Genomic DNA, 27367 nt, shown 5'->3' with positions numbered 1-27367 from the left:
CTAAGCCCCGCCCCTCTGGGGAAGCCCCGCCCCACGATGGCCCCGCCCCTCCGGGGAAGCCCCGCCCCGTGTTGGCCCCGCCCCGCGTTTGCCCCGCCCCTCGCTGGCCCCGCCCCTCCAGTGGAGCCCCGCCCCTCCGGTGGAGCCCCGCCCCTCCGGTGGAGCCCCGCCCCTCCGGTGGAGCCCCGCCCCTCCGGCGAAGCCCCGCCCCGCGCAGGCCGGCGGTTGCCGATAAGGGGGCGGCGGGCGGGACGCGCCGCACCCTGCGTGGGGGGGGCGTTAGTCCAAGATGGCGGCGGCAGCGGCGAGGGCTGGGCTGGGGGCCGGTGCGGGCGGCGGCGGCGGCAGCCGGAGAGGAGTGGTGACGGCGTGAGCGCGGCCGCGGCCGGGCCCCTGCGCTTCTCGCGGCGTCATGGAAGCGGCGGCGGGGAGCGAGGACGGCGAGGAACCCCCGCGAGAGGCCCGAGTCCTGGGTTCCGAGCTGGTGGAGACCTACACGGTATGGAGCCGGAGAGGTGCTGCGGACCAGGGCGGGGGCACCCGCGGGGGCGAGTGGAGAGGCCGCGAGGGACGTGCCGGCGGTGGCGGCAGCGAGGTGGGGGGCGGCGGGGAGCGAGCCCGGCTCGGCGCCGCCTCGGGCAGCCTGAGGGGTCCCGGGGGCAGCGGGCTGAGGCCGCCTGGTGCTGCGCTGCCTGCCCTTAGTGCCCCCGGCCGCGTCCAGGCTCTCGGGATGCCAGGCGGCAGTTCTTGGCACGTTTCATTTTTACCCAGGAGAGAGCCAGAGCCAGAACAATTTGGTGGAAGTTTGGGGGCGGTTTCTGCCTCCGTGCAGCGGCGCGTGTTCCGCGAATGGGCTCCACAGGCGGCTGGGAGCGGGGCTCGGCGGGGAAAATCGCTTTGGGAGAGTTGTTGTTTTAGCAGGGGCTGAGTTGGCAAATGTCATGTTCTTGTCTGTATATATCTATACGTAAATGTATATGCGTGTATGTGATTACCAAAAAAAAAGATTATTGAGTAAATATATCTTTTAAAGCTGGATCAAACATAGTAGAAAACCATTCCTTCAGGTGAAAAGACTGTCAAAATCCCTCTTCAAAAGCTAACTGTATTCTCGGGGGAAATCAGATGATTTGGGGTAGGTAGTCTTTCTCTTAACCCACAGGAAAAAAAAAGAGGAAAGATTGTCAGCAGTGTTTTTGTTTGGGGAAGGGATCAAATTTTTTATATGCAACATGGTTTTTTTTAGCTGCCTGTGTTCCATTGAGAGTTAATTGCTCTGTTTTTCAGGAAGAAGCTCATCATAAGACAAACCTCAGCATAATTGCAGACAGAAAACATCTTGAGCACACCACGCTTTAGTTACATAACAACTAGATGTTTTCTGTCTTACTGTAGTGTGACTTGAATGATGGTTTTTATGGTAGAATGCGTGTAATGACATCAGATTTCTTCCTGGTGTGGGAACCAGGAGAGAGAAAAGGGGAGCAATGGTCTAGGAAGTTGGTATTTGTTGAGAAGTAATACTTAAGGTTGCTGCCCTGAAAAGGTATTCACAGAAAAGACCAACAGGAGAGTGAGTTCTGAGTTTTTAATAGGACAGAGCATTTCCACGGGTGTGGTACATGAAGGCCCTCACTTCCAGTTAAAAACCCTTGAGACATCTGTGTTTGGGAATGACTGTGAGGTGGAGGGTAGCCATATTTGTTGACAAAATGTGCTGAGTGCTCAGTGAAGGAGTTGGAGGCTTGAAATAAGTTCTTGAAAATTGCTTCGGTTCTTTCTGTAAGTTACATGATGTGGATTCGCAGAAATACGCTTCTGCTGCTGCTGAGATGTTTCCACTGTGTGTGATAGGATGTGGTTCATCCCCTGAGCAAGTTTATCGTCACAGTCCCCAATCAGCCAAGGGGTGTGATGACTGGAAACTTCTGAGCGTGAACCAAGACTCAGTGGTGTTAATGTTGTTGAGAACTTTCATTAGTATTTCACAGTACCAGTGAATGAGAAATTGAAGTGATCTTAGTTGAGAAAATGTCAGTTTTCTCTGCTCCCTTACTCCACTGGAGGTTATGGATTGAAATGTTAGCTACTTTGTTGCTTCAGTCCGCAAACCAGTGCAGTGACACGGCCAACCTTTGGTAATGTGGTTAATACTGTGTTATTTTAATGCCCTTTTTCTTGGGAGCTTTAAAAGTAGAATGTTCAGACAAGAATTACCAGTATTTGTTCCTACTTAGGTTCTCTTACTGCATTTTTTGAGAGTTGTGGCATTAAGCTTACCTGTGTGTAAACCTCCTAAACCTGTTAGCAGGACTCCAAGCCTGCAGCCAGTTGGTATGAGATAGACCCAAGCCATTGGAATTCTAGGACTAGATTTTTAAGTGAAAACAGTACTTTTCCAAAATTATTCAGAAGGTGAAATGTTCAGCAGAAATCAACTTTTGGATTTAGTGTTCAAAATTAGATTGGAATCATAGAATCACTAGTGGCACTTAAGGATATGATAAAGACCTAGAGCAGAGCAGAAGTGAGGAACTTGGGTGGTTTAAAAGTCAGTCAAGCCTGGCAAAGGTAAGAAAGGCAATCTAGCAGTAGCAAGCTGCATCTTTATCCACTAACATGTGTCAGTCCAGTTGCAAGTGGTCCTGTTTACATCCTTGTTTTTGAGGAGTCGTTTTCTGTTTGGCATATGTGCTTCCCATCGTACTCAGAGCTTAATCTGAACAGAAGGAGACTTAATGACATCTATTTGACAGTTGTGAGATTGAATCCTGTAAAATACATCAGGGAGGCCCACAGTTCTCTTTAATTTGGAAGGTATTTCTAAAAATATAGTTAATGTTGGGGTAGCTAGGGTGGATGAATCTACCAAGAAAAAATACTGTGGTTTTTGTCATGTTTTTTTCTGTTGGATTGGAAAAATGAGCATTTTTATTAGTTATTTCTCCTGCATGTGATGGTCCAGGTAGATGCTGACTGGGAGCTGGCTGATAGCTAGAAGGCCTTGGAGGCTGCCAGTGCTTCATTTCTTTCCTGCTATGCATTTGTTTGGCCTAAAATTGCCTTCCTGCTTTTCTTGTCTGTGGCAGCTGTTTTCAATATAAATACTAGCTTTAATGTTTAAATAAAATACTGTGGCTTCCTTGAATGGGAGTAAACAGGCTCCTGGAGGAGGTAGGAAGGAGGACATGCAGTTTCATCACTGCTCTGGAATTTAGGACCTGCTGGCTGTGGTCACCTGTATCCCAGGCTTCCTATGGACAGCTCTGCCTGTGCTCTGTGAAGTGAGCTGCTTGCCTTTTTCTTGACAGTTCTGAAGTTTTATGAGGGATACTACAGAAAAGCAAATTTTCAGTGTAAAGCAAGTTGTGTGGGGTTGTGTAATGTGTACAGGAAATAAACAAAAGGTGATCAAAACAGAAAACAGCTGGTTTAAGAAAGAACACATCTTAGAATATGTTTAGTAAATATTTAACCTTTAAGTATTTAGGGAGAGGAAGGCATATGTTTGGTGGTGTGAGAATGCAAAGAGTTTGAAGAGTGGCTAGAAAAATAATGAACATACACAGCACTGCAGATATGCTCAGCACTTTACAGAGTAGAGCTTGGCCAAAACAACTGGTTTATAGAAAGATGTGCAAAATGTATTGTACAGTTTGGTAGAGATACTGGGAGAAAGAAAATGTGAATGTAAACACTTTTGCATTTTAGCTCAATAGAAATGCAGTTTGGCATAAATAGGAGTGGTTTCATGTGGTATATTCGTGCCTAGGAGAGAGAATTTCATCACCTCTGCCTGTATCCCTTCCATCAGTTGGCTTGACAGGCAAGCAGTCACTGAAGAATCTTAGCTTGAGCTGTCAACCTTGTCATATTGATACACTCAAAATTAATTGAAGATGAACTTAGATATCTGACTTAAAAAAACCCGAACACTTTAGCTTTAAAATGATTTATTTCTTTATTGAAACAAGTCTCTGGAGCACATGTTGCAGTTTGTATTTACGCAACACAGATTTGTATTTATTCAAGATAATGGCAGCTTGAGGATTGATGTGAAGGCAATTGCTGTCATTCTGCATACTGGCACTGTTTGAGGGTGAATATGCACTGCCAGCTCAATCTCAGTTCTGCGTGGGGAATACTGTGGCTCTTTAAAGACCTAATGGGAGGAATTCTGTCACTGCATGTAAACTCACTTTAACAGGTGTTTTCTTGACCAGACTGTCCATTGGCTCAGTGCTGTTTCTAGAAGTGGTTGCTGCTTGCCATTTCAGCAGGACAGAAAGCCTTAGTTGTATATTTAATCTGTATTATATACAGAGAGGAGTATGAGTCCTTGTCTCATGTTGGGAGCCATGAAGTTGGCTGTGTTTTCAGTGTCTAATCTGAGGTTTTATGCGTTGGATGCTCAGTCTGCACTACATTAAACTGCACTGCTTGATCTGCTATAACTTAGCACGGTCAGCTCTTAAAAATAAATAGTGTTTTTATTATGGCTTCTAAATGTAGTATTTCTTTAGTTCTAACTTTAATCTTCTGGTTACTGTGAGCCTCTCCCTGCCTTCCACAGGGATATGAAGAACTTTTGAATGCTCAGGTTATTCCTGTTCTAGTGTGTCACTGGCAGAGTGTATAATCATGATCTGCTGTTTCCCAACACAACGTGACAGGAAAGCAGACGCAGGCCTTGATTGAGGCTGTAATTCTGTGTAGGCACTCATCTGTGTTTTCAGTACTCATCTGAACACTGATGTGTCACTTGCTGTATGCACTAGTCAGACATCTTGATTCAGTTCTCTGTAAGACTTGGGTTTTGTTCAGCAAGCCAGTGTTGATGCATTTCAAAAGATGAGCTATATCTTATACTGATTATATTTTTGCAAGCAAGTGGTGCTCTGTTTAATGTTTTTTTGATACTGTGCTGGTCTGTACTAACAGTGAGTGAAAACTGGCCTAAAAGTAACAAGTTTAAACTGTTGGCAATGTTCCTTGCCTGTGATTAGGAACTAGATGTGCATCATTCTCATAGCAGCTTTGAGTTAGGTCAATGATCTGTGGTAGTAAGCAAGTTCTCACCTGTATTAAATGCTATCAGGTTTTTTTTCCCCCAAGAATATAGATAGATTGGGTAACAGTTTGTTATTTTCAAGGAGCTGTAGAACTGGTTTTACTGAGCCTTGTTTTTCCTTTGTGTATTATTCTGTACCTTTAAAGCTTCTGTGAGGTGGCTTATGTCTGGCATGTTCAAAAGTAGATTGTGAGTTTCCTGCAGAACCAGTACTGTTCCATCTGGAAAGTCATCTACAATGAAAATCTCAAATTGTTTGGTACCCACATGGTTAGAAATACTTAGATTTGTGCAAAGAAATGTTGGTTGCTTTAGCTAATTGTAGTGATTCTATGGGCACAATTTTAACTCTCAAGAAGCCTTCTTGTGTACTTTACCCTAAAAGGAATAAAACAGTTAATATCCAATCAGTCAACAGATTTGTCTAGCTTTCTGAAGGCTTCCAGATTTCTGCTTAGCTGTCAAGTGACAGCAGAATGGTTACCAAGTTCCACAACAGGCAGAGGAACTTGGTAGATTGAAGAAGGAATGCTGCTGCCTCAGACTTCTTGTGCATGGCTGTGAATACCAGCTTAGCTAAGAGAAATCTTCCTAAAAAGAAGTAGCTTAGAAGTCTTGGTAGTTAGCCTTTGAACTGCAGAAATAAAAGCCATTGCTTTACATGAAGAAGTATCTGCATGGTTTTGTGTGTGGAGCAGCCTTGTGAATGAGGTTAGCATCCTGCATCAGCAAAGTCACCTTAGAGTTTGAGTTAGCTTTTAGCTAATTGATACTTTAAGAAATGTAGAATCACCTTATTCTGTGTGTTAACCAGCACACCTCAGTCAGCTTCTCCTTAAGACAAATGCTATGCAGCTCCCTTACTTTAATTTCTTCCTTTCAGGTATATATTATTCAGGTCAGTGTTGGCCATCATCAGTGGACAGTCAAACATCGTTACAGTGATTTCCATGACCTGCATGAAAAGGTAAGGGTATTAAAACTGTGGCCTTGATCTATAAAACGTTGGACAGTTTGTGCAGGTCTGTTGTATGGGACATAAATTCTTTCCTCAATAAAGAGCAAGAATATGACAGATACCATCTGAAACACAGAGTTGTTTCTGTATGAACAGTATTACTTGCCTCTCTTAAATTCCACTCTTGAACTGGAGAAGGTTGGCCTGGACAACTTTAGCCTTGGACAAAAGCTTACATCAGAAAGAATGGATTTCAGGCTAGAATCATTAAACATTTTAGGGAGATTTTTATGATCAGCTGATCTAGTGCTTAACCAGGTTTAAAGCAAACACTCTTCTAGGAGGAGCTGATTATAAAACTGATCTTTGACAGTAGCATGGGGTAGTTACTAACCAGTGCTGATTAAATACAGCAAGTGAAATGAGAGGAAGTCCGTTATATTTAAGACTGGTCTGCTTTCTCAAATATACCAGTTACTCTGGTTTATCTCCTTCATTACATTCTGCCCTCTGGTACTGACACTATTTTTGAACTTATCATTTCATGATAAGTTATTCTTTCTGAAAATACCTAATACTTGATGTCAATAGCTAAATCTACTGAAGTAATTTTCTTTTTGGATCTTAACCAGGATCAGGCGACGTGTTCTTGTTCTCTTGCATCTTTTGTACAAGGTCAGATGGTGAGTCGGGTAATAACTCCATTCTTTTGTCTTTCAGCTTGTTTCAGAAAAGAAAATAGATAAAAATCTGTTACCTCCTAAGAAGATGATTGGAAAAAATTCCAAAAGCCTGGTGGAGAAAAGACAAAAGGAATTAGAGGTCTACCTGCAAACTCTGCTCCTCAAGTTCCCTGTTACTGCTCCAAAAGTTTTGTCCCACTTCCTGCACTTCCATTTATATGTAAGTTTTTAGCATATGAAAGGGAGTTTGCCTTTCCCTAGTTCTCTGACTTGCAGAGAATTGTGTGAAGTCTTCACAAAACAGCTGAAACTGCTCTTTTTCAGCATTTTGCACAGTATAACAAACAAAGCATATTTTAAAGATTTTTGACACCACTTTTTATTGCAGTAGATACTGTGCTGTCAAGTAGTGTGGGTAGGGACTCTTAGGAGAAAATAAATGCTGTCAGGAAACTGTGAATAAATCTGAAGCTGAATTGTTTGTTAGGCTGAAGTCAATAATGCTGGCTCTCTGAAGGAACATTGCATAAATGATCCACACACACCCTTACTTAATGGTTAATGGCTAGAGCTGTGGTTCACACTGAAACAGTTTCTGGTAGCCCAGATGAAGAGAAATGATGCTTCTCCATGAGACACACAATGATGGAATGGCCTCTGGAGACATAGCTCCAGCCAGCAGATAAAATGTTACGGTAAAGGGTGCTTGAAATAAGAAGCAATGGTTTGCTTTCATGTTCAGATTGCAATTTGTTCATTCACCTCTTGTGTATAATTAGGGGTTTTTTGCAGTATGGCATCATGTCAAAAAGGGGAGAATGAACTTCATTAAGAGGAAAATGCACTGGAGAACTCGATGGAAAGGAGGAGCAGTAATTGCTTTGGGGTGAGATGTGCCAAGATGGCCCTTCATGGTTTCATATAAAGGCTTCAGAAATGAGTCATGAGTGATCCATGAGGTGTATTAATAAAGCATTAGCAGCAAAGAAAACCTTGATTTAGTGGTTACATGAATCTAATTATCCTGGTGAGACTTTAGAGGTAGACAGTAGAAGATTTATTTCATAACGTTGCTAGTGCCCTGCAGATTTGAGTGAGAAGCACTAGTTTGTCATGATCAAGCTCTTTAAAATGGATAAGAGGCTTTAAATATATTAAAAAGGTACTTGATAATATAGGAACAATTCTGTTCAGATGGAACAAACTTCCTGATCACCACAAAGCTGCATAATTTTTGTGTTCTCTGGCTATTCTCTCTTAAGTGATGTTGGTTTCATTAATGTTTCTTTACTGTGAATTCAACAAGTTTTTATGCAGACAGAAGGTCTTCATAGTCCCTCTCTTGCTTTTTCAGTTAGCCTATGTTTTTTTCTTCTTGCTATATTTTAATCCTTTTTTACTTTTCCAAAGAAATGATGTTATTTGGATATGAGCACTTCCCTGTTTCTCTACCGTGCTTGTCTATGAGAGCGAAGGTGTTGCTTACTGTACATTTCTTTGCTTTAGAGGAGTCTAGATTGAGGTGTAAACTCAATTGTTTCTTCTTGGAACTTTTAAGTACTTTTAAATATTTACCAAAAAGTTGGGTATTCAGAGGAATAGCTAAACATTTACCACTGCAATTCAACTGAAAAATAACCTTCATGCAGAACTTTGATCTCTTTAGAATATCTTTGTTACTAGAGAGCCCCTGTGCATGCTTCAGCCGTTATAATCCCTGATATTGGTGTATTAGTTCATAAAGAAAGGCTGTAGGCTTTTTTTCTAATATTTGTAGTCTTTCCACTAGGAATAATTTTACTTTTCAGGTTAGTAGAACTAAATGTAGTGGAAGTACCTATCATATATTAAAACCACTTCGAAGCCTTTACCTAACACAAGGAAAAAACAAGTACACCTTAGCAAAGAAATGCAGTTGCATGTGACAGCAAAGTAGAATGTTATTGTTACTTTTACATTGACTAGGCTGTCTGCAGTGAGATGGGGATGCTTATTTTGTTGCAGACTTACACTTAATCATCTTAGATTTGGTTTAACTTACAGATAGAAGCTTTTGCAAGAAAAGAATTGAGTACCCACAAACTGCTGTTCAGAGACATCTGCAAACAATGGACTTCTGTGGGTTTGATGTGTGCAAGTAGTTAGAGCTAAGACAGAGGTCTCTTGTAGACAGAGGGATAGAGTTGTTTTTTTGCCTGCCAGTCCCTGAACAGTCCAAGCCATAATCTTACTTCAATTACAAATGTAGAAAAAATTGTTCTGTCCCAGATGACGAAAGGGATACAGAGTATAGTTTTCAGTTAAGTCAGTGTGTGCCAGATGAGTGTCATGGGCTTATTCAAATGAAAGTCAGAATTGTTGGATTGTGTTTGGAATGTGGCTTCTAGCTTGTTCTCAAAACTGTGGTGTGGAGGCTTTGTTCATCCTCAGTGAGTGGGGTTTCAGTTATACTAAGAATGTGCTTTTTCTGGACTGGTTGCCTCATCAAATGAGCTGAACTGTCTGCTGCAGATGTCCTGTGGATTTATTCTGTAATGAATCGTGAGGGATTTGCCAGCCAAGTACACTCATTAAATATTCATTCTGTGATGATCCATAGTATCTGTTTGTCCTTTGCAGCTATCTTAAAATGAGATATGTGTGTTTAGGGAAAGCTTCAATATCAGAAAGTTGGGGTTTTTTTTCTTGCTGTGTGGGCTTTTGAGAAAGAACTGTTGGAAATGCTCAGAACTATTTCTAGACTTCCACAAAGCATTTGCTCTTTGTGGAGAGAAGTATACCCAGATGGGAAATATTTGTTCTGATCTTTGTGCACCTTCAGATTTAGAAAGAACAAATATCTGTGATGAGAGCTTTCAGCCTTTTTGTTTCCTCCTGGAGCTGTCAGTGCCTGGAATGGAGATTGAGCATCTGGGTGGGTGCAGGAGGGTGGAGAAGATGGAGGATAGGGAAAAGAGGCTTTTTGAATTGCTCTGCAGCAAGCATAATAGCATTGAAGTTCAAAGACTGATTACTTTGTATATATGTCTTCTTCCTTGTAGACCTATTAACCTGGAGTTTTCTGTGTGTGATTATTCTGAGAACACTTTAGTGCTTGATGCATTAGGTTAATGTTAACGTTGAAATTTGAAGAACACTGTATTTGTGATGGTTTCTTCCAAACAGCTTGTTTTCAAGTTGGACTAAGGATGGGTAGTAATAGTCACTCTAGTTGCTGTTGCACTTTAATATATGCAAAATGTGATTAAGTGTAGTTCACTATCTTCCATCTTGGAGGTTAAAAATCATATGAATTAAGTCATTTCAAGTCATTGTTATGAAGTGTTTCCAAGTTGCAAGGAAATCCTTAAGACACGGTCACTGTTGGCTTCTGTTTTAAAAAGGTCCTGTACTATATCACAAAAGGGTAGCTGCAGCAAAGGTACACGTTGAAACATTGGAACCATAAATATGTAAATACCACTTGATTATTCTTTGCAGGAGATCAATGGGATCACTGCTGCATTGGCTGAAGAGCTCTTCCACAAAGGTAAAGAGCTTGAAAGAATTTAACTGGTTTCCTCTGTGTGCATGCATTCATATGTGTGATATTTCATCTCCACACAGATCTGAATCCTCCATATCAGATCATGAAACTGTTTGTTCCCCTTCTTTCTCTTCACTTTTTTGCACTGCAATTCCAGCTGTGTTTTGGGGGAAGCTGTAGTTTGTTGTGCAGCTGTGTTTGGAAACAAACCAGAGAAATTGGTGAATTTAGGTTTTGGAAAGGGCCTGCTAGTCTGTGTCCTTAAAGGACAGGATGTGCTACTGGTGATCAGAAGCTTTTGTTAACCTTTCTGTCTAACCTGTAAGGAGATTTGGTTTATATCTGAGACCTGGTACAGTGTGAAATACAGCAGGATACTTTACATATCTAATATTGTTCTTCCAGAATTCAAGTAACATAAGACCTTCTGGTCAGTTAAAGGAAGAGCTTTTCTGAGACTGGCAGATGAACATGACATGCATTCACTGTAACTGCAGCACCTCTGACTGGTGCGTTAACAGCAGGAGACATGTGAAATGATTACCCCATGCTAATTTTGCATTGAAGGACATGCTGATTGCTACTGTATAATTCCAGTTGGCTGAGGTGATAAGTGAAGTATGTTTCAGTATGCCAGTTTGGACTGTTCTGGCACAATTCATTTCAGGTGAAGTCATTTCAGAGGGCCCAGTGAGCAAATTTTGTAACATTTTAAGGAAGCTCCAGAAGAAATCTTCCCTGATGTGACAGTGCCTGCAGTCTAACTGATAGCAGAATCAATGATGTCTGACTGCTGTATATTAGAGTAGCCTTCCAGTAATGTGCAGCTGGACTCTTGGACTTGCTCCCACTGAAGCCAAGCTCTTCAGAGCATTTCTGAGAACTCTGCCTATCATGAAAGCTGCTGTCCTCTTGTTCATGAAGTCATTGATCACCAAAAGGAAGGAGGGAAACAGATTAATTCTACATATGCATGTTCTGATTCATAGATAGCTATAGTCCACATTAACTCTTATGGTGTCTCCAGAGAGGCTTTCAGGTGCTGTTTCTTACTGTTTCTAGAATGAAATGGGATTGTAAAAAATATTCTCAGATAATTAATTTCCTGTCCTGGGAGTTTGTTATTAATGTGGTGAAAGTTCTCATAAAGTCTTCTGAGAAAACATGTCTGCTGCAGTTCTGCATTTAACAGATGATGGGAGATCTGTTTTTCCTAGATGGCAGACACTGCTTTTCTGAATAGACCAAGTCCTAACTGCTGTAGAACCTAGGGATATCTTAAAACTTTCTCTTACATTATATAAATGAACTTTCATTCCAATCCTGTTAAGATTGAAGGAGATTTGCCATTAGTTGCTTCAGGCTTGTATGATGAGAGTGCCTAGATTTGAACACCTAGATTTGACAGTGTTTTGATACCTCAATTGTGAGCTTAAGGTATAAGGGACTAACCTTCAATCCCCAATGTTAGGTCTTCCATGTACCACTTAGTCTTTTGTAGCCATTGCAGCATTGTGTTTGATACCACTGTGCTCTGTTTTTCAGGGGAGCAGTTATTAATGGCTGGCGAAGTCTTCACCATCAGACCTTTGCAGTTATATGCTGTCACTCAGCAGTTGCTACAGGGGAAGCCTACGTGTGCTAATGGAGATGCTAAAACAGATCTGGGTCATATTCTAGATTTCACTTGTAGACTCAAGTATTTAAAGGTGAGCTATATTTGCACAAATGCACAGATGTTGTTTCTATCAGATTGAAGTGATCCTTGGCTTACGCAAAACAGATAATTTTTGTCTGAGTCAGTTTTTTCCTACCAAATAAATGAATTGAAAAGACTTTTCCTGAGTAATTTTTTTTTAATGCTATTTTCTACAGCTTAAAATGTCTTGCTAAAACTCTTTTTAGGCCCTTAATTGCACAAAGAGCTTCCCTTTAACTTTGTGGTGTGTTCAAAGGCAAAACAAAATAGTGGACATGGGGAAGCTTCAAAAGCAAAACCACAGCTGTACTAATATTGCTGGAAATCTTCAGTTGTCTTCATCATCCTTTGAACAGGGATTTTCTGGCTGGAGAAGAGCAGATCATTTAGAAAAATACCCATCTTTAGAATTTCAGGCCTTTGTGAATGCTTGTGAGTGGGCAACTTCAGAGCTTCCAGAAAGATATGTATAAGACCACACTAAAAATATTACAAATATATCACAAAGTTATGTCCACAGCAAACATAAATGAAACCCACCTGTCTCATGTGCTGTGAGGCCAGAATCCAATGGCTATAGGGAAATAGTCAATGCATGTTTTATTAGAAGTGTACCAATAGCTAAAATTTTCTTCAAACCCATCATGTCAATGCCTTGAACATCATCCTTTGCAGTGAAATTCAAGATAATTGTGTCTGGAAAATCCAGATGTTTCAAGGAAACTGTTTTTTGTGAACACAGCTCTGACTTGGTCAACTGAGAATGTTGTGTTGCTCGGTCTTGCCTTTGGTATTTTGTTTGCATGTCCCATGTGCTACAAAATACAAGCACAAGGTGGCAGTTGAAGTTCAGTGGACCTTACTGGAGCAAATAACAGTTTTTCACAAAGAGTGAAATCTCCAAGGTTCATGAATCATTCCATACTTGAAAAATTGTTTAGAACTTCTGCTTTCTTTCCAAGCTCCTGTATTTGTGTTGTTGCCTGTGTAAGATTGTCTAAAATGTGGACATGTTGGATTATGTGCAGTAACTCTGCTCTTAAATGCTGATTACTAGGTCACTGGAACAGGAGGACCTTTTGGAACCAGTAACATTCAGGAGCATCTCTTGCCTTTTGATCTGTCAATTTTCAAATCCCTTCATCAAATAGAGGTATGACTCAGTTTCACAGAGGCTCAGCAAATGCCGGGTCTGCTGTGTATCTCTCAGGATTAGTAATTGCAGGCTTTGATTTGCTGCTAGAATTGGGGAGTGCAGTGTTTGAGAGAACTGTATCATTTGTGAAACAACATTTTTCACAAGCCTTGGAAGTCAGAGTACCAAACTTAAGTGTTTTGAATAGTTTGCACTGTATGTGTTTTCAAAAAAGAATCATTTCCAACATATACACAAACCTTAAAGCAGGATAGCTTTTCATTGCCTTGAAGCTCTAACAAATGGGTTCTAATGGCGTCTCATATTACAAAGTATTTTTTGTTTGGAAAGCACCAAACATTTGTGAAACGTGAAGATGAAATTTGCTTGTTAAAGTATACATTTCAGTATAGTGCTCCTTGCTTGGTAATGTGCAGAAAGCTTTCACTGGTCTGCTGCCAGTGCCAGGGTTTCTAGTAGGACTCCTGTAATAGATACAAAATACTTTCCTGAGTGCTTCAGATCTTTCCAGAGAATGGCTGATTGTCACACAGTCTGTACTCTGTGTCCAATTTCGATGGATGCAGTACATGAACACTGTCTCACTGGTATGAGACTGAATTGGTTAAGAACTGGAGTTCTGAAGTCAGTGATCGGTTGACATTTTATCTTGGGAAAGAAAATACAGCAAGCTTAAAGAGTGAGGGAGTCTAACATACTGCAGAGAGGGTATTGCAGAATAATATCCATTTTCCCCTTTCCTGTGAGCATGGGTGGTTTTCAGGGGTAGCTGTTCTTAATGTGGGAGAGAGGGAAGGGTTTTTAGGCTTGCAGACTTTTATAATTATATCTTCATGCAAAGTTCTGGATTGAGTGGCACCAGACTGACATCTAGCAGTAAACACTCTCTAAAAATGAACAGTAGTTATCTGGAAAGAATATTTTCAAGGGTGGCAGAAGCTCTGTGTCTCTTTCATGTGGTTTCCCTGATACACTAGGAAATGTGCCAGCTGTTGTGGTTGCCAATGTGTGTGACTGTCAATAGAGAAGGACCTGATTGCCGGACAGAGGCTATGTTGGACTTTTGGTGGTGTTACAAATTGAGCTACAGAAAGAACTTTGCAGACTTCAATCTTAAACAAAGTCTGTGTAATTAGCTCACTAGTATATTAATTGCTCAAATTAGTATCATCACTTCCTAGGCTTTATTTTTTTTCTTATTTACAAAAAAGAAGATACCATACCTAAATAAATGTGGGTGCAGGTGGAGCCATGGATAACATCAAAATACTGTGCCTTATTAAACTGCCTGGGTAATTTCACCTTGAATACATGGTGCAAGTACAAAGTCAATGGAGAAGAAGCTTTGTTAAAATAAATGCTTGAATTTCACTTTTATTATGGTCCTGTCTCTAATTGCTTTGCTTTAGCTTTAGTAACTGTTGGTATTTCTGGCCTGGTAACTACTTTCCAAATTGGTGAAGAATCTGCCATTGAAGCTTTTAACTGCCTCTTTCATGTCTCGTATTTGTCTGTTCTTAGGATTTCTGACTTTAACTTTTTTAAAATAGATCAGTCAGTGTGGAGGGAAGCTTATCAAAGGACTGACTTCATCAAAGCACACTCTGGCCACAATGAGTGTCCGATTTTCAGCAACATCAATGAAGGTAAGAGTGGATTCCTACTTCTGGGGAGTGTTCAAAGCACATGTGAAAACAACATGGTGGAAGTATCCATTTGGAGTTTGTGTACTTTACTGCCTCTTGTAGATTCTGCTTTTAAAACCATGAAACTGAAAGTGTTTGCTAACCTTCCAGAATCTCAACTTTAAGTGAAGGAAGTGTTTACATGTGTCCATTAGGGACGTTTCTGATGCTTTATTGCATTGTGTGTTTGTTATTCAGAACTGAATGCATTTGTCATCCTTTTCTCTGGACTTTGGTTGGCAAGAGATATCAATAGCATAATTTTCACAGTCCCAATCCTATTCCTTCAAGTTTCTCAATTTGGATCAGCTGCTACTCATGGAACTCTCTCCCTGTATATCTAATATCATTCTGACCCAGTCAGATCCTATTTTAAGCTGGGAGGACTGGCTGATTCCCTAGAGGCTGTGCTGCCATTCAGCAGGACCTCGACCAGCTTGAGAGTTGGGCAGAGAGAAACCTCATGAGGTTCAACAAGGACAAGTGCAGAGTCCTGCATCTGGGAAAGAACAACCCCATGCACCAGTACAGGCTGGGGGTCAAACTGCTGCAGAGCAGCTCTGCAGAGAGAGACCTGGGAGTCCTGATTGATAACTGACCATGAGCCAGCAATGTGCCGTTGTAGCCAAGAAGGCCAATGGCATTCTGGGATGCATCAAGAAGAGTGTGGCCAGCAAGTCAAGGGAGATTGTTCTCCCTCTATACTCTGCCCTGGTGAGGCCTCATCTGGAGTACTATGTCCAATTCTGGGCTCTCCAACTGAAAAGGGACAGAGAACTTCTGGAGAGAGTCCAGCACAGAGCCACAAAGATGATCAGGGGACTGGAACATCTTTCATACGAGGAAAGGCTGCAGGAACTGGGGCTGTTTAGTCTGGAGGAGACTGAGGGGAGATCTTATTAACATTTATAAATATCTAAAGGGTGGGTGTCAGGAGGTTGGGACATCCCTCTTTTCTATTATAGCTAGCAACAGGACAAGGGGTAATGGGATGAAGCTGTAACACAAAAAGTTCCACTTGAATATAAGAAAAAACTATTTGACTGTTCAGGTGAGGGAGCCCTGGCACAGGCTGCCCAGAGGGGTTGTGGAGGCTCCTTCCTTGGAGGTCTTCAAGACCTGCCTGGACATGTTCCCATGTGACCTGATCTAGATGAACCTGCTTCTGCTGGGGGGTTGGCCTGGATGATCTCTAAAGGTCCTTTCCAACCCCTCCATTCTATGATTCAAAGCTTAGAAATCTTCCTTATTTACATAAGGTTGTTTAAATTGTTTTCAGAAGTATTGCCTTTCACTGAAGATATAAGTGTACTATTGTAGTGTACATGTCTTATAGGAAATCCTGGTCCCTGAAGCCTCTGAATTTGATCAGTGGGAGCCAGAGGGTGCAACTTCCAGTTGTCCAGTGACAGCAGTTATCCCAACTTGGAGAACTTTAACAACTTTGGATATGAGTCACAATAGCATCTCTCAAATTGATGATTCAGTGGTAAGAGATATTTTTGTTTGTAGAGAAAAAGTGCAACTGATCTCTTGTGGCATGTGACACAGAAGGGATTTTGCATTTACTTTATATGTATTTTTCTGTAAGATTTTCAGTTGCACTTGATGTTGGTTTGCTACCAAAGTTAATGCTTAGAAGATTTTTTTGTTAGATTTTTTCATGTACTACTTTTTCTTTGCTGAAGGAGAAAGGTTTATCATTCTGTGCTGTGTAAGCAACAAACATTTCCATGAATACTAAGTGAAACATGTTTCACTGTCTGCATTGGCCTGAGTTTGATCTACAGTTAACGGGGTTAAACTGGGAGCTGCTTATTTGTCTACAGTGAAAAAAACAGGTTTTGAATTAATACTTATCCATGCTCCTCAGAGTAACCTGTTTCTCTTGCTAGCAACGTTCAGCTCTTGTTGCAGTAGCTCATATGGGATATTTTTTTAATACTAATAGCTGAGACACACTCCCTTGGGTGATACCTTGGGTTGATCAGCTGATAGTGAAGGAAGTATGGCCTAATTTATAAGCTAAAATGCATTCAACACATACTTTTTTTTTCTCTTTTAGAAATTAATTCCAAAAATTGAATTCCTGGATTTGAGTCACAATGGGGTGTCTCTGGTGGAAAATTTACAGGTAAGTGATGCTTTTGAACGTGACTTCTTTTTTCTTTTCCAGGCTGCCTAAGGCCTTAGAACACAGGTTCTCTTACTTCAGAATTTTGTTGCTCATCTTCTTCGTGGAGAATAGTTTAAGCCCAAACGGTTTATCCTTGATAGCATCAAATACTCTTTTAATGGTGCATTCTTACTTGCTCTGCATATTTTCACTTCTTTGCCAATGTTGACATATGTTTAGTTCTTAACTAAATTCATTCACTGACAGTAGTATCTGTGAGTTGTTAAAAATGCAGTTAAATTCCTTTTCTACAAGCTAGAACCTGTATAATGAATAATTTCATGTAATGCTGCTTTGTGCTGGGCAGCCTGCAGTGTGAAAACAGTTGCACAAAAAGTGAGCAAGCCATATTACAGTGTCTTTTATGTTTAATTTTAATACATTTGTGTGTAACTTGGACTTCCTGTGCTTTTGTAGCATCTTTATAACCTTGTTCACCTGGACTTATCCTACAACAAGCTTACATCACTAGAAGGTGTTCACACAAAACTGGGAAACATCAAAACTCTGAATTTAGCAGGAAATCAACTGGAAAGGCTTTGTGGTCTTAACAAACTGTATTCATTAGTCAACTTGGATCTGAGCAACAACAAAATAGAACAGGTAGCTTGATTTTCAGTGTTGAGTTGTGCTTTAGAGCATGAGCAATTTGTTTTGATGTGTGAAACTGCATATAAAAGTGGCTTTAGATATGTTTTTCTCTGGTAACTTGTGGAAGAAATGCTCGGTCTGTATTTTCCTTTTTATTTAGCCAATTTGTATTCATCATTTCACTCAAACTTTCAGATTGATGAAGTAAAAAATATAGGAAGCCTCCCATGCTTAGAAAAAGTGGTTTTATCCAGCAATCCATTGAGCATCATCCCTGATTACCGGACCAAAGTACTTGCTCAGTTTGGGGACAGAGCCTCAGAGGTAAGCCACAGTTGCACTTCTTCCATTGAAACCTGATGAGGAAGGTAGTGCAAATGCTCTAAAGCCTGATGAGTTTTTAGTATGTATTGGAAGTCTTTGGAGGATGAAACCATATGAACATTATCTATCTATGCAGCTGGATGTAAATGAAAGTTTACTTGTCTTTGGGTTATGTTTGGGTATGTTAATATTGAAGCACAGTTGTGCTAGAAGGGTGTTGAGCTTACCAAGTGCTTCTGAAGGTGCATTAAATTGTATGTTAGAACAAGGTCTAATGTAATTCTTCTGTGTAGTGGTTAAAGATGCACATAGTTTGCATTAAATTAAGATTATTTGATTTATGCAATAATAAACATAATTGCAGAGCTGCCTTGTTTTCAATGTTTTTGGATATTTTCCCACTTTTTTAGGTCTGTTTGGATAACATTGTAACCACAGAAAAAGAACTGGACACTGTGGAAGTGCTAAAAGCTATTCAAAAGGCAAAGGAGGTGAAATACAAACTGAGCAACTCTGATAAAAAGGTGAGTTTGCTCTGAGGGGTAGAATGTGCTGCATATGAAAGAAGCTTACAGAAACACTTGCACAAATTAGTTCTAAGTAGAATTCATTCAGCTTTCTTTAGCATAAAAGCTTTTACACTTTGTGCTTTAATCTGGTATGAGCTTTTTAACGACAACTCTTTTTCCCATTTAGTTCTCAATGTAATTTCAGTGATTATCTGACCTTCCTTTTTGTGCTGACTTGAGAGAGAGGTAATGTGATGAAAAGATAAAATGACTTAATGGTGTACAAAATGAATATATAGTTGACCTGAACAGCCATATTTTCCATCTCTGCAAGTATTGCAGAGGTGTGATTTTACTGCTTGTGTTGCAGAGTGCTGAAATTACTTTCCCAAACATTCCTCTTGTGGGTGTTCAGCGGTGAGAAAGAGTCAGAAATCCAAATCCTCCTTGCCTTCTCCTGTATGTGCTGTGTATTTGGTTACTCTTGTTTTGGTTAGAAACTTAACCAGAACCCATTCTGTCCCTACAGTATAGAAATCCTGTTTTCATTCTCTTGTAGTCTGTGAAACTTGCTGCTGGTTTTGTCAATACAGTGTGACTAGTCAGTGATCAAATGACTTCTCTAAAAGAATTCTTGTTGGAATTCCAGTTAGTGTGAAGATAAAAACTTCAGAGGACATGACACAGTGTGCACCTCCCCTTCCAAGAAAAAAGCTGGCACTAACTTTCCTTTGACTAAAATTGAGGAAGCTTGTGTAGACTTAGTTTAGGATCTAATGTATCTTGTGTATTTAGGTTTTTTTCTTTAATCTGCATACTTTCTTTATTAGATCAGTGAGGACTCCAGGCTCAGTGCTGCCAGCTCCAAATCAAACTGTTCTCTTACTGTTCGTTCTTCTCCCTCTCTGCCTCGTCCTGTCAGCTCCAGCCAAGGTAATCATGTATGTATCGTGCTGCTGGGCTGAGCCTCTTGGTTCTGCTATTCTAAGCTGCATTGATATACATGTATTATGTGCAAGGGTATAAGGCCTATCAAGACAAAGCAGAAAGATCTAGTAGTATTGGCTTAAAAAGTATCATAAAAATTGACCAATTTTTCACTATAGTGTTAATCAGGTGTAGTGGAAGTTTGAGTAGAGGGCTTTTAGTGCTTCATCCTCAGAAATTACCAGCAGAGGACTATGTATCTCCTATCTTAAATACATGCCTTAATGGAAAACCATGGCATATATAATCAAGTTTTACACTTGTTTCTTTACCTGTTATTGGTCTGCAAAATGTGAACTCAAGCAGCCTGTGTTCCATTATTGCTTTTTTTGCAAGACCTGCATTTCTGTCAAACCTGGAGGAAGGCAGAAAAAGGAGATGAGACAGTTTTGGGATTAGTAGTCTGGTTGAGCCTGTGACTTCAGCATATCTGTTGTGTTCTACAGCACCTGCTAATCTTACCTGAAAAAAACCTGTATGTTTCAAAGAAGCATGCCTATTGCATAAAGAACTTAGAAGACTGGTTTATCTTTCATCTTTTGCAGGAGCCTGTAAGACTGACTTATGAATATTCATTTATGACTGAGAAGAGGAGATAAAGATACTTTTTTTTGACTTTGCCTGATTGAAAACTTAAACTGCAATAGGATATGAATAATGGGAGAATACTTCATAACCATTGAAAAGAACAGGGGTTATACTCTCAGTAATTTGGAGTTGGAAGAGCTTACTCTTCCCAGTAAACTAGTGAATTGGTGGATGGGGGAGAGAAACATACCTGAAAAGCTTGATCTTTGAAAAAAGTCTATCCCTATGCAAAATCAGTCATGGTTTCTTTGTCGACTCTGTAAAAGTGAAATTGTTCTGACAGCATTTGATTCAAGGACAGACAACTTAGAGACCAATTTAGGTGCTGTTTATGCCTTTCATTCACCTTTGTAGCCCTTCTAGATCACTTTTCATCTGCAGATACAATGCAAATGTTTACAAATTTAAGTCAATGCTTACTTTATTAAGCATTTAAGTTACAGAATTGAGACATTTAGTGTTAACCTGCAGTTTGCTATAGAACTAGATGCAAAACTCATGCTACCAAATCATTGTGACTGTTGGAGTTATTTGTCAGTAGTCTTTTTCTATTACAGTAGATTTTTATGAGCAAATGATTCTTGTGAGGAAAATATCTAGATATTTCTGATAAACTTAGAAGCTCTATAGAAAGACTGGTACAAGATTCAAGGCTTGTTTACTGTGGCCCTTCTCCATAAGGTTCCTTTAGTAGGAAGACTTTTATAAACAGTAGGAAAATGAGAACCAGGGCAGGCTATTTCTCAGTTTTAACATAGCAAATGATTATTTGCTACACTTCTGTCTATCTAGGGGTTTCTTGCAAAATGCTGATTGTGAGAAATGTGTTTTTTTTAAATATGCCAGGCAATTAGCTTCACTGTTAGACTTGAACTCATGAATAATGGAATTAATTTCCTGATATGCTATTTCTATGAATTGTTTTCTCTGCAGTTTTTCTAGACACCATCTGTTTCCGAAACATATTATTCAAATTAAATGTCACTGGCAAATGGCTTATGGAAAAAGATTAAATATTTGTATAGGAAACAGAAAACCAAAAATAATGGTGTCATGTTCTGGTTTTCCTGTCAAGTTGAGTTTCCTTCTTGCTAACACAGTATTTTTTTTACAAGTAAAATATCTCTTGTGTTTCCTCTGAGATGGTTTGATGTAATCCAGTAAACTTTAACATCAGTCCAGAAATACACATGCAGGAGATTTTATGCTCAAGCCAGAAACATATCCACACTAATACTATTGTTTATTTGCACATTTATATACTTGAACTGACTGACTCAGTGGTAATACTGGAAATGCATTTGCTGGTGTTGTCAGTGCAATGGTGTGAATACCAAACAGGGAAAAAGTCAAATGTCCCTGACAATGTTGGCTTATATGCACTCAGAAGTTTTTACTGATGATTCAACTTCGAACTCTTCAGAAAGGTTACAAATAAGGTGAAGTAATTGTCTTGAGTGATGTTTGAGGGACCAGACCTTCTGAGTCTGGTTGAAGGTTTTACTTTAGGTATTATACTTGTTTACTTGAAGCCTACAGAGATTTGAGAGATTGATATGAAGTTTACAAAGAGTGCCATGCTGTTTGTTTGCCAACCTGGCAGTGTTTTGGCAAAAGTAAGGGTTAGGATTAACAAAACTGACTAGTTCTGTTAAAACTAAGTCATGTGAAGAATTCTTACACCAGATGTAGAGATATTAATTGATTATTACCTTAAATGAGCTTTAATGCAACTTCCTCTGTGGTTAAAGGTACTTCTGGAGTTAGAATAAAATTCTACCTGCTTTTGTTTTGCCCTGGCTGTTGTTTGAAAATATTCTTTAGCTTTAAAAGTGATCAATGATCAGATGTTGACTATATAATTTTAATTCCATTTGTTTGAGAGGTAGTACTAGACATTCATTATGATTTCATCTCAGTGATTAAGACCTGTATGTCTTTGTTGTAGAAATAAATTGTGAAGAAACAGTCCTAGCCAGCAGTTTTTTACCATCCAGTAGTTCGACTCCTACAGACCATACAGTTCCCCAGAGATGCTTTGATATACCAGATCCCAGATGTAAAAATCAGGTAATTGCTTCCTTCTCTTTATTTTCTGGTATATTAAAAAGTGGTTTTGCAAGCTCATTTCTGATATTCAACTTCTCTTTTCGTAGTAATCCATAGCAAAATACTTTTGATTCTCAGAGCTATGGTGATGGAAAAGGAGGCAACCCCAAATTTTAGTCCATCTTGCAAATTAAATGTATCATTCAAGTTTACTGGAGTTGCAGAGAATTGTTGTCACTGTCATGATGTTGAGACATTAATCCACTACTAGTATCACATCATTTAATATCCACTTAGATACTACACGTAAGACTTCTATCTTGCCTAACTACAATGTCAGTTTTTTAAGGCAATTCTCTTGCTAGTAGAGTAGAACAACCTTTCCCCTGTATATAGGTAGTGGCCTTCATTTGTCTCCTTCAAACTCCACCAGTTACATAACTTCTGTATTGTGATTTCATTTGTTGTATTGGAAACACTCTCAATATGCATGCCTTCAAGGAATGAGACAGCAGAGTTTCGGGGAATCTCTTCCTTTGGTACCACTGCAGCTGACCTTTGTCAAGTTCCTCTACCTTTTTGCTTCACTTTACAGTGCTTTAAGTAAAATTTTGTAGTGTGCTGAAGTCCTGTGGGTCACAGATTGGATCTCTTCTCAAGTTAGTAACAGAGTTCATTCTTTTGCAGTCTTAATTGAATGCCCAACCTAAAGTAAACAGTGTTTCAGCATCCTCAAAGGATAACAGTTTGACTCCCATGAGTACAGCAGTCAGGACTTGGGTAATTTTAAGAAGTGGGAGCCAGTGTTAACTTTGCTTTTCATGGATGCTAAAGTCTGACAGCAGCTCTTAAGTAGTGGATAACTTTCTCATGCTTTCTCCTTAGGCACCTGCCTCTCTCTTGGATTCATGTAAAGAGCATGGAAGTGGTCATCATACATGGTAAGCTAGATGTCTGAAGTTCTGGTTTAAATCCTCAGTAACTTTGGGGTAATAATGGTGGATGCTGCGTTTTTAAACTCGGCCTTTAAGGCAAAAGCCTTTTTATATGCTGCTGTTGTTCTTGAGGATATTTTTGAACCAAAATAATTTTATGGTCTAAATCATCTTTAACCTTTGAACCCTGGAATGCAGTTGGTAGTTTCAAAACCTGCAACAACTGTGTTATGAAGTGCTTTAACTCATAAGGATTATGTTTATTAGGGATGGGAAATGGAAGATGAGTCATTTAGTGTCTATAGAATTACATGCTACCAGCCTTTAAAATTAATGGCTGTGTGCATTATGAATGTTTAACAAAATTACATGGACTTAACTGTAGTGACAACAGTAAGCAGCACCATGGATTGTGTGGGTAGCTGTGACAGTCTTTCGATTCAAGCTTGTACTTATGGTGGCTTCTTGTCTCTTGAAGTGTGGATCATTTGGAGGAAGAAAGCTGTGCGATGCCTGACCCCTGTAACACCATCATCTTACCTTTTAATTGTATGTCATACACTGCCACAAACAAAGATTTTATCCAGCACCTTTCTGCCTTGATAGTGCAGACTGTGCAGAGATCACCCTCCTGCTTTACAGAGAATAAAGGAAGCCCTCCAGGTGATTCCAGAACTACAGACAAAGAAGATGGGTATTTTGAAATGGGACTTCATGAAGGAGATCAGACTTTTGAGTTCAGCACTACTTCAGACACTCAGACATGTGACAGCATAATGATGGAGAGTGTTGACATAGTCAAAATCCTCTGGAGTTTTTCCATTCACATTCATAAAGGATTGAAGCAGTTTGCTTCCTGTTTGGTTTTGACCAATGATACGCTAGCAGTGTTTGAAATCCCTCATCAGGAATTGAAAGGAAATTGCCAGCACATCCCTTCTGCCTTGAAGTTAATGCTGTGTTTTCCATATACTGATCTAACTGAGTTTGGCTTTCTTCTACCAGAAATCTGTTTAGTGCTGAAGCTGAAAAACGGTGACAACTGCTTGTTTGTTGTTTCAGACACTCAGAATCTTCAAGACTTTTATTCCTGTTTACACACATGTTACTCTCAACACTACACATCAGTGTTACCAGGCTCCACGTTATACTGTGGAAAAGCAAACCTTCAGGAGTTTCTCTGTCAGCTTATGGAAGTGAATTGCATTTCAGCAGAAGATGTTGAAATAAAAGGTTGTTTCCCAGCGTATCTTGTTTATGGGAATAAAACCAACGTTCAGAAAATGTCACATCAACCAGAGTCAACTGGCACTAACAAAGAATGGTCAAAAACTGTTTTGTGTTCTGCACTTTATTCTTCAGTGTATAAATCTGCTGACCAGGATTGCTGTGTGGTCCATCCCTGTTGGATATTTCTAACACCCCAGCATTTGTACATAGTAAAGGTGGATTTCAGTTTACTGCCAGGTAAATGGGTAGTCACAGAAGAGTTGGGAAGTGTATTTAAGCTGAATAGGATTCCGTTAGCATCGCTTGTGTTGCATCCCACTCACGGTGCCATCCAGCAGAAGGGTTCATTTTCGGATGGGCATGTGCTGGAGTTACTCGTTGGATACAGATTTGTTACAGCGGTGTTTGTTCTACCTCATGAGAAATTCCACTTCCTAAGAATCTACAGTCTCTTAAGGACACTCCTGCAGGATGTTAAGACTATCATTATTTTTAAAGCTTCAAGCAAATCAGATGGTGTAAGCAGTCACATGGAGGCAAACAGACACGGTCAGCCAGCAAGGTAACAATTCCATGAAAGCTCTGTTGCACAGTGTTGAAGTTCATGTTCCCTAGCCAGTGTGTTTGTAGTTGTCATTCATATTTGTTTTGACCTGTAGTATCAATGAAGTACTCTTTCATTCTGTTAGTCTGTAGTATGTGTGAGTGGTTAACCAGGACTGTACCTGTCTGCCTTTCTTTTGTTTCTGTTTTGTTTTACTGCTGCAACATAATGTGTTTTCTTATGGAAGGAGACATCCTGTTTCATGTGCTTGCAGCCTGAGGTCGTGGCAGTTTGACAACTATGCTCAAGATAAATTACTTAAAGTAAAACATTAAGAATAGAGGTAGCCTGTTCCTAAATTCTGAATTAAATGAAATTCTTGTAGGGGAAGAGCTGTGTATTTCCTTAAGTTTTCATGTTGTGCTTTTTGGATCTCTTCTAGTTTTTGCAAGCCTCATCTGACACTGTCACCTTTATATCCATCTGAATTTCTTGTGCAGAAGATAACAGAAGATAACCAGATTCCTGTTCACCTTAATGTTTCTGGGTCTTTGCAGTATGTGGCTGGGCTGAAAGGAAATGCCCTAGTTGAATTTTTCCATGGCAACATTGCAGAGGTATGTGTCTAGCCTTGAGGTGTGAAAAGATGTCTTGTGGCCTTTCAGTACTAGACAGTGTTTTAAAGAGAACTATCCTGATCAAACTAAAAAGAGTTGGGCTTTGCAAAGCCTTGGATGTGTTTTAGTCAAAAACCTGTTTGTGTTACTCCATTTTCTGTTTCACAGCAATTGGGATCCTGCCAGGCATCTGTTGCCTTCGGGATCCTTGATGCAGAACAGTAGAGTATATTAGTGTATGTGTTGAAGATTGCATTACTTAAGAATGTTCTTCCTTTGACAAAGTGTTAAAAAGGAAAGAAAACTAGAGTGGAATTATTTTGTGATGGTATAAAGCTAAATAAATGTCCTGACTCCCTTGTGTAATATGGGTGCATGAATGTAATACATGTGCATGGCTGTAGGTACTACAGAAACATGAGCAGATAAACCTAATTGCTGAAAAACAAGATTTATAGTCTGTATGGAACATCCAATTAAAGTACATCTTGCCTTAATGATGCAGCTTTTTGAGTGATAAATCATTGAGTACAAACATGAATTTAAAAGCTTATTGAAAGAGACTTTTTATTACCTTGCTTCACAAGTGTTTTAAGTATAAGCACAAGTTATAAATCGTGCTTCTCTACACCAGGAGAAACCAATAGAGAAGGCAGGTAACACATTTGAGGATTCCCAGTAAGCTCATGAAGCTAGAAGCTGGGAGGATGCCTAGTTGAGACAGCAGCTGTAGTGACAAGCTGCTCTTCTGTCCTCTCTTAAGCATCTTTGAATCGAGCCCTTCAGTAGTAACTCAAAGCTCAGTAGACTTGTTGAGGCTTGGGAGGCACTGCTCATCTGTTGATTAAAATGTCTGCACTGTCTGTTCTAGAAAGCCTTTTTTGTACACTAGATGTTCTTCTGTTTTTTAGTTTTGGTCTGAAAACAAGGAATAGACCACAATAGAAGAAAAATGTCTTTTATGAACACAAGACATTTTCAGTGGACTACTGTTGTGTTCACCTCAAAATTGCCACGCTTGACAGCTTTGAGGTGAACTTCTGCTCTCACTATAGCAGGTTCAAGTGCTCAAGGCTTTGAAATTGTTCATCTTAGAGGCAACTTTAGACTACTAGAAAAACAATCAGAAATATCAAAGTGATGTATGAAATACAATTTGCATCTTAGGTGGAAAATGAAGAGTTGAGACATCTCATGTGGTCTTCAGTTCTGTTTTATAAGACTCCCAATTTGGAAGTGATGGCTTGTGTGCTTCTCTCAACAAAAGCTATTTACTTTCTGTTGGATGATTCCTTCATTCATGCTGATGAGCACCAGTCAGGTGAGGTATCTATTTTGATCCTTTAATAAGGTTAACAACTTCATCTCTGTCTGTTTGTCTTAAGAGTGGCAGAGTTTGCTGTATGCAGGGTAGTTGCATGAGGCTTTTATGTTGAAGCAGCAGCATCTTGAGTCATGACTGCTCCTCAGACAGACCCCTCTGTCCGTGTGCCATTGTTTCTATGCTGTTTTCAGATGTCAGTTCATTGTCCATAGCATTACCTGGGCAGCTAAAAGGCCCTTTCATAACCAAAATGCTAAGGCTGAACTCATGGTGTGCATTCAGTTCATGTGAGTGGTTTGAGGCATCTGCTGATTCAAATCTGATATCACTGATATTCAAATCTGATCTTTTTTCAACAGATTTTTGGAACAAAGAAAACTCAGATTGTGAAAACAGTTATTTCCACCTCTCTTGCTGCTTTGTACTAAAACTTAATGACTTGCAGTCAGTAAATGTTGGCCTGTTTGACCAATACTTCCGAATTACTGGTGAGTATGTGTTGTGCTTTTAAGTTAATGGATTCCTGCCCTTATTTTATTAGTGAAATGGAAGAGTATATTATTTTGTTGACTTTCTTAAAAGAAGTTAATTTAACACTGGTGTTGTACTAGTAGGCTGATAATACTGTCTTGCAACATCTAGTAATTGAGGTAACTGGGAAGCTTAATATCAATTAACTGCTCCCACAAGTGCTTTCAAAAATTCTCCTGTCTTG

The 27367-nt window shown here is 39.8% G+C and overlaps 1 protein-coding gene across 4 annotated transcripts in view; it reads left to right on the top strand.

The window, feature by feature from the left end:
- Nucleotides 1–254: 254 nt before the first annotated feature.
- The window catches only part of NISCH (nischarin), a 30214-nt gene continuing 3101 nt past the window's right edge, over nucleotides 255–27367 (top strand). For 2 of the 4 annotated variants that reach the window (XM_062008087.1, XM_062008088.1), the window contains exons 1-19: nucleotides 255–499; nucleotides 5955–6038; nucleotides 6750–6932; nucleotides 10193–10241; nucleotides 11784–11947; nucleotides 12995–13090; nucleotides 14644–14739; nucleotides 16115–16267; nucleotides 16844–16912; nucleotides 17372–17557; nucleotides 17741–17869; nucleotides 18280–18393; nucleotides 19209–19311; nucleotides 21902–22023; nucleotides 22888–22943; nucleotides 23416–24729; nucleotides 25154–25328; nucleotides 26496–26649; nucleotides 27012–27140. In XM_062008087.1, coding sequence (XP_061864071.1) covers nucleotides 413–499; nucleotides 5955–6038; nucleotides 6750–6932; nucleotides 10193–10241; nucleotides 11784–11947; nucleotides 12995–13090; nucleotides 14644–14739; nucleotides 16115–16267; nucleotides 16844–16912; nucleotides 17372–17557; nucleotides 17741–17869; nucleotides 18280–18393; nucleotides 19209–19311; nucleotides 21902–22023; nucleotides 22888–22943; nucleotides 23416–24729; nucleotides 25154–25328; nucleotides 26496–26649; nucleotides 27012–27140 — 3463 coding nt within the window. In that variant the 5' untranslated portion in view covers nucleotides 255–412. Of the gene's footprint in view, nucleotides 500–5954; nucleotides 6039–6749; nucleotides 6933–10192; nucleotides 10242–11783; nucleotides 11948–12994; nucleotides 13091–14643; nucleotides 14740–16114; nucleotides 16268–16843; nucleotides 16913–17371; nucleotides 17558–17740; nucleotides 17870–18279; nucleotides 18394–19208; nucleotides 19320–21901; nucleotides 22024–22887; nucleotides 22944–23415; nucleotides 24730–25153; nucleotides 25329–26495; nucleotides 26650–27011; nucleotides 27141–27367 lie in introns of those variants that run through there. The other 2 variants (XM_062008086.1, XM_062008089.1) reach the window with 2 other exon arrangements.

This window comes from Colius striatus, chromosome 15 (genome assembly GCF_028858725.1).
Source record: "Colius striatus isolate bColStr4 chromosome 15, bColStr4.1.hap1, whole genome shotgun sequence".
NCBI classification, from domain to species: Eukaryota; Metazoa; Chordata; class Aves; order Coliiformes; family Coliidae; genus Colius; species Colius striatus.
Note: the sequence above shows the minus strand (reverse complement) of the source record. Positions and strands in the feature narration are given on the sequence as shown.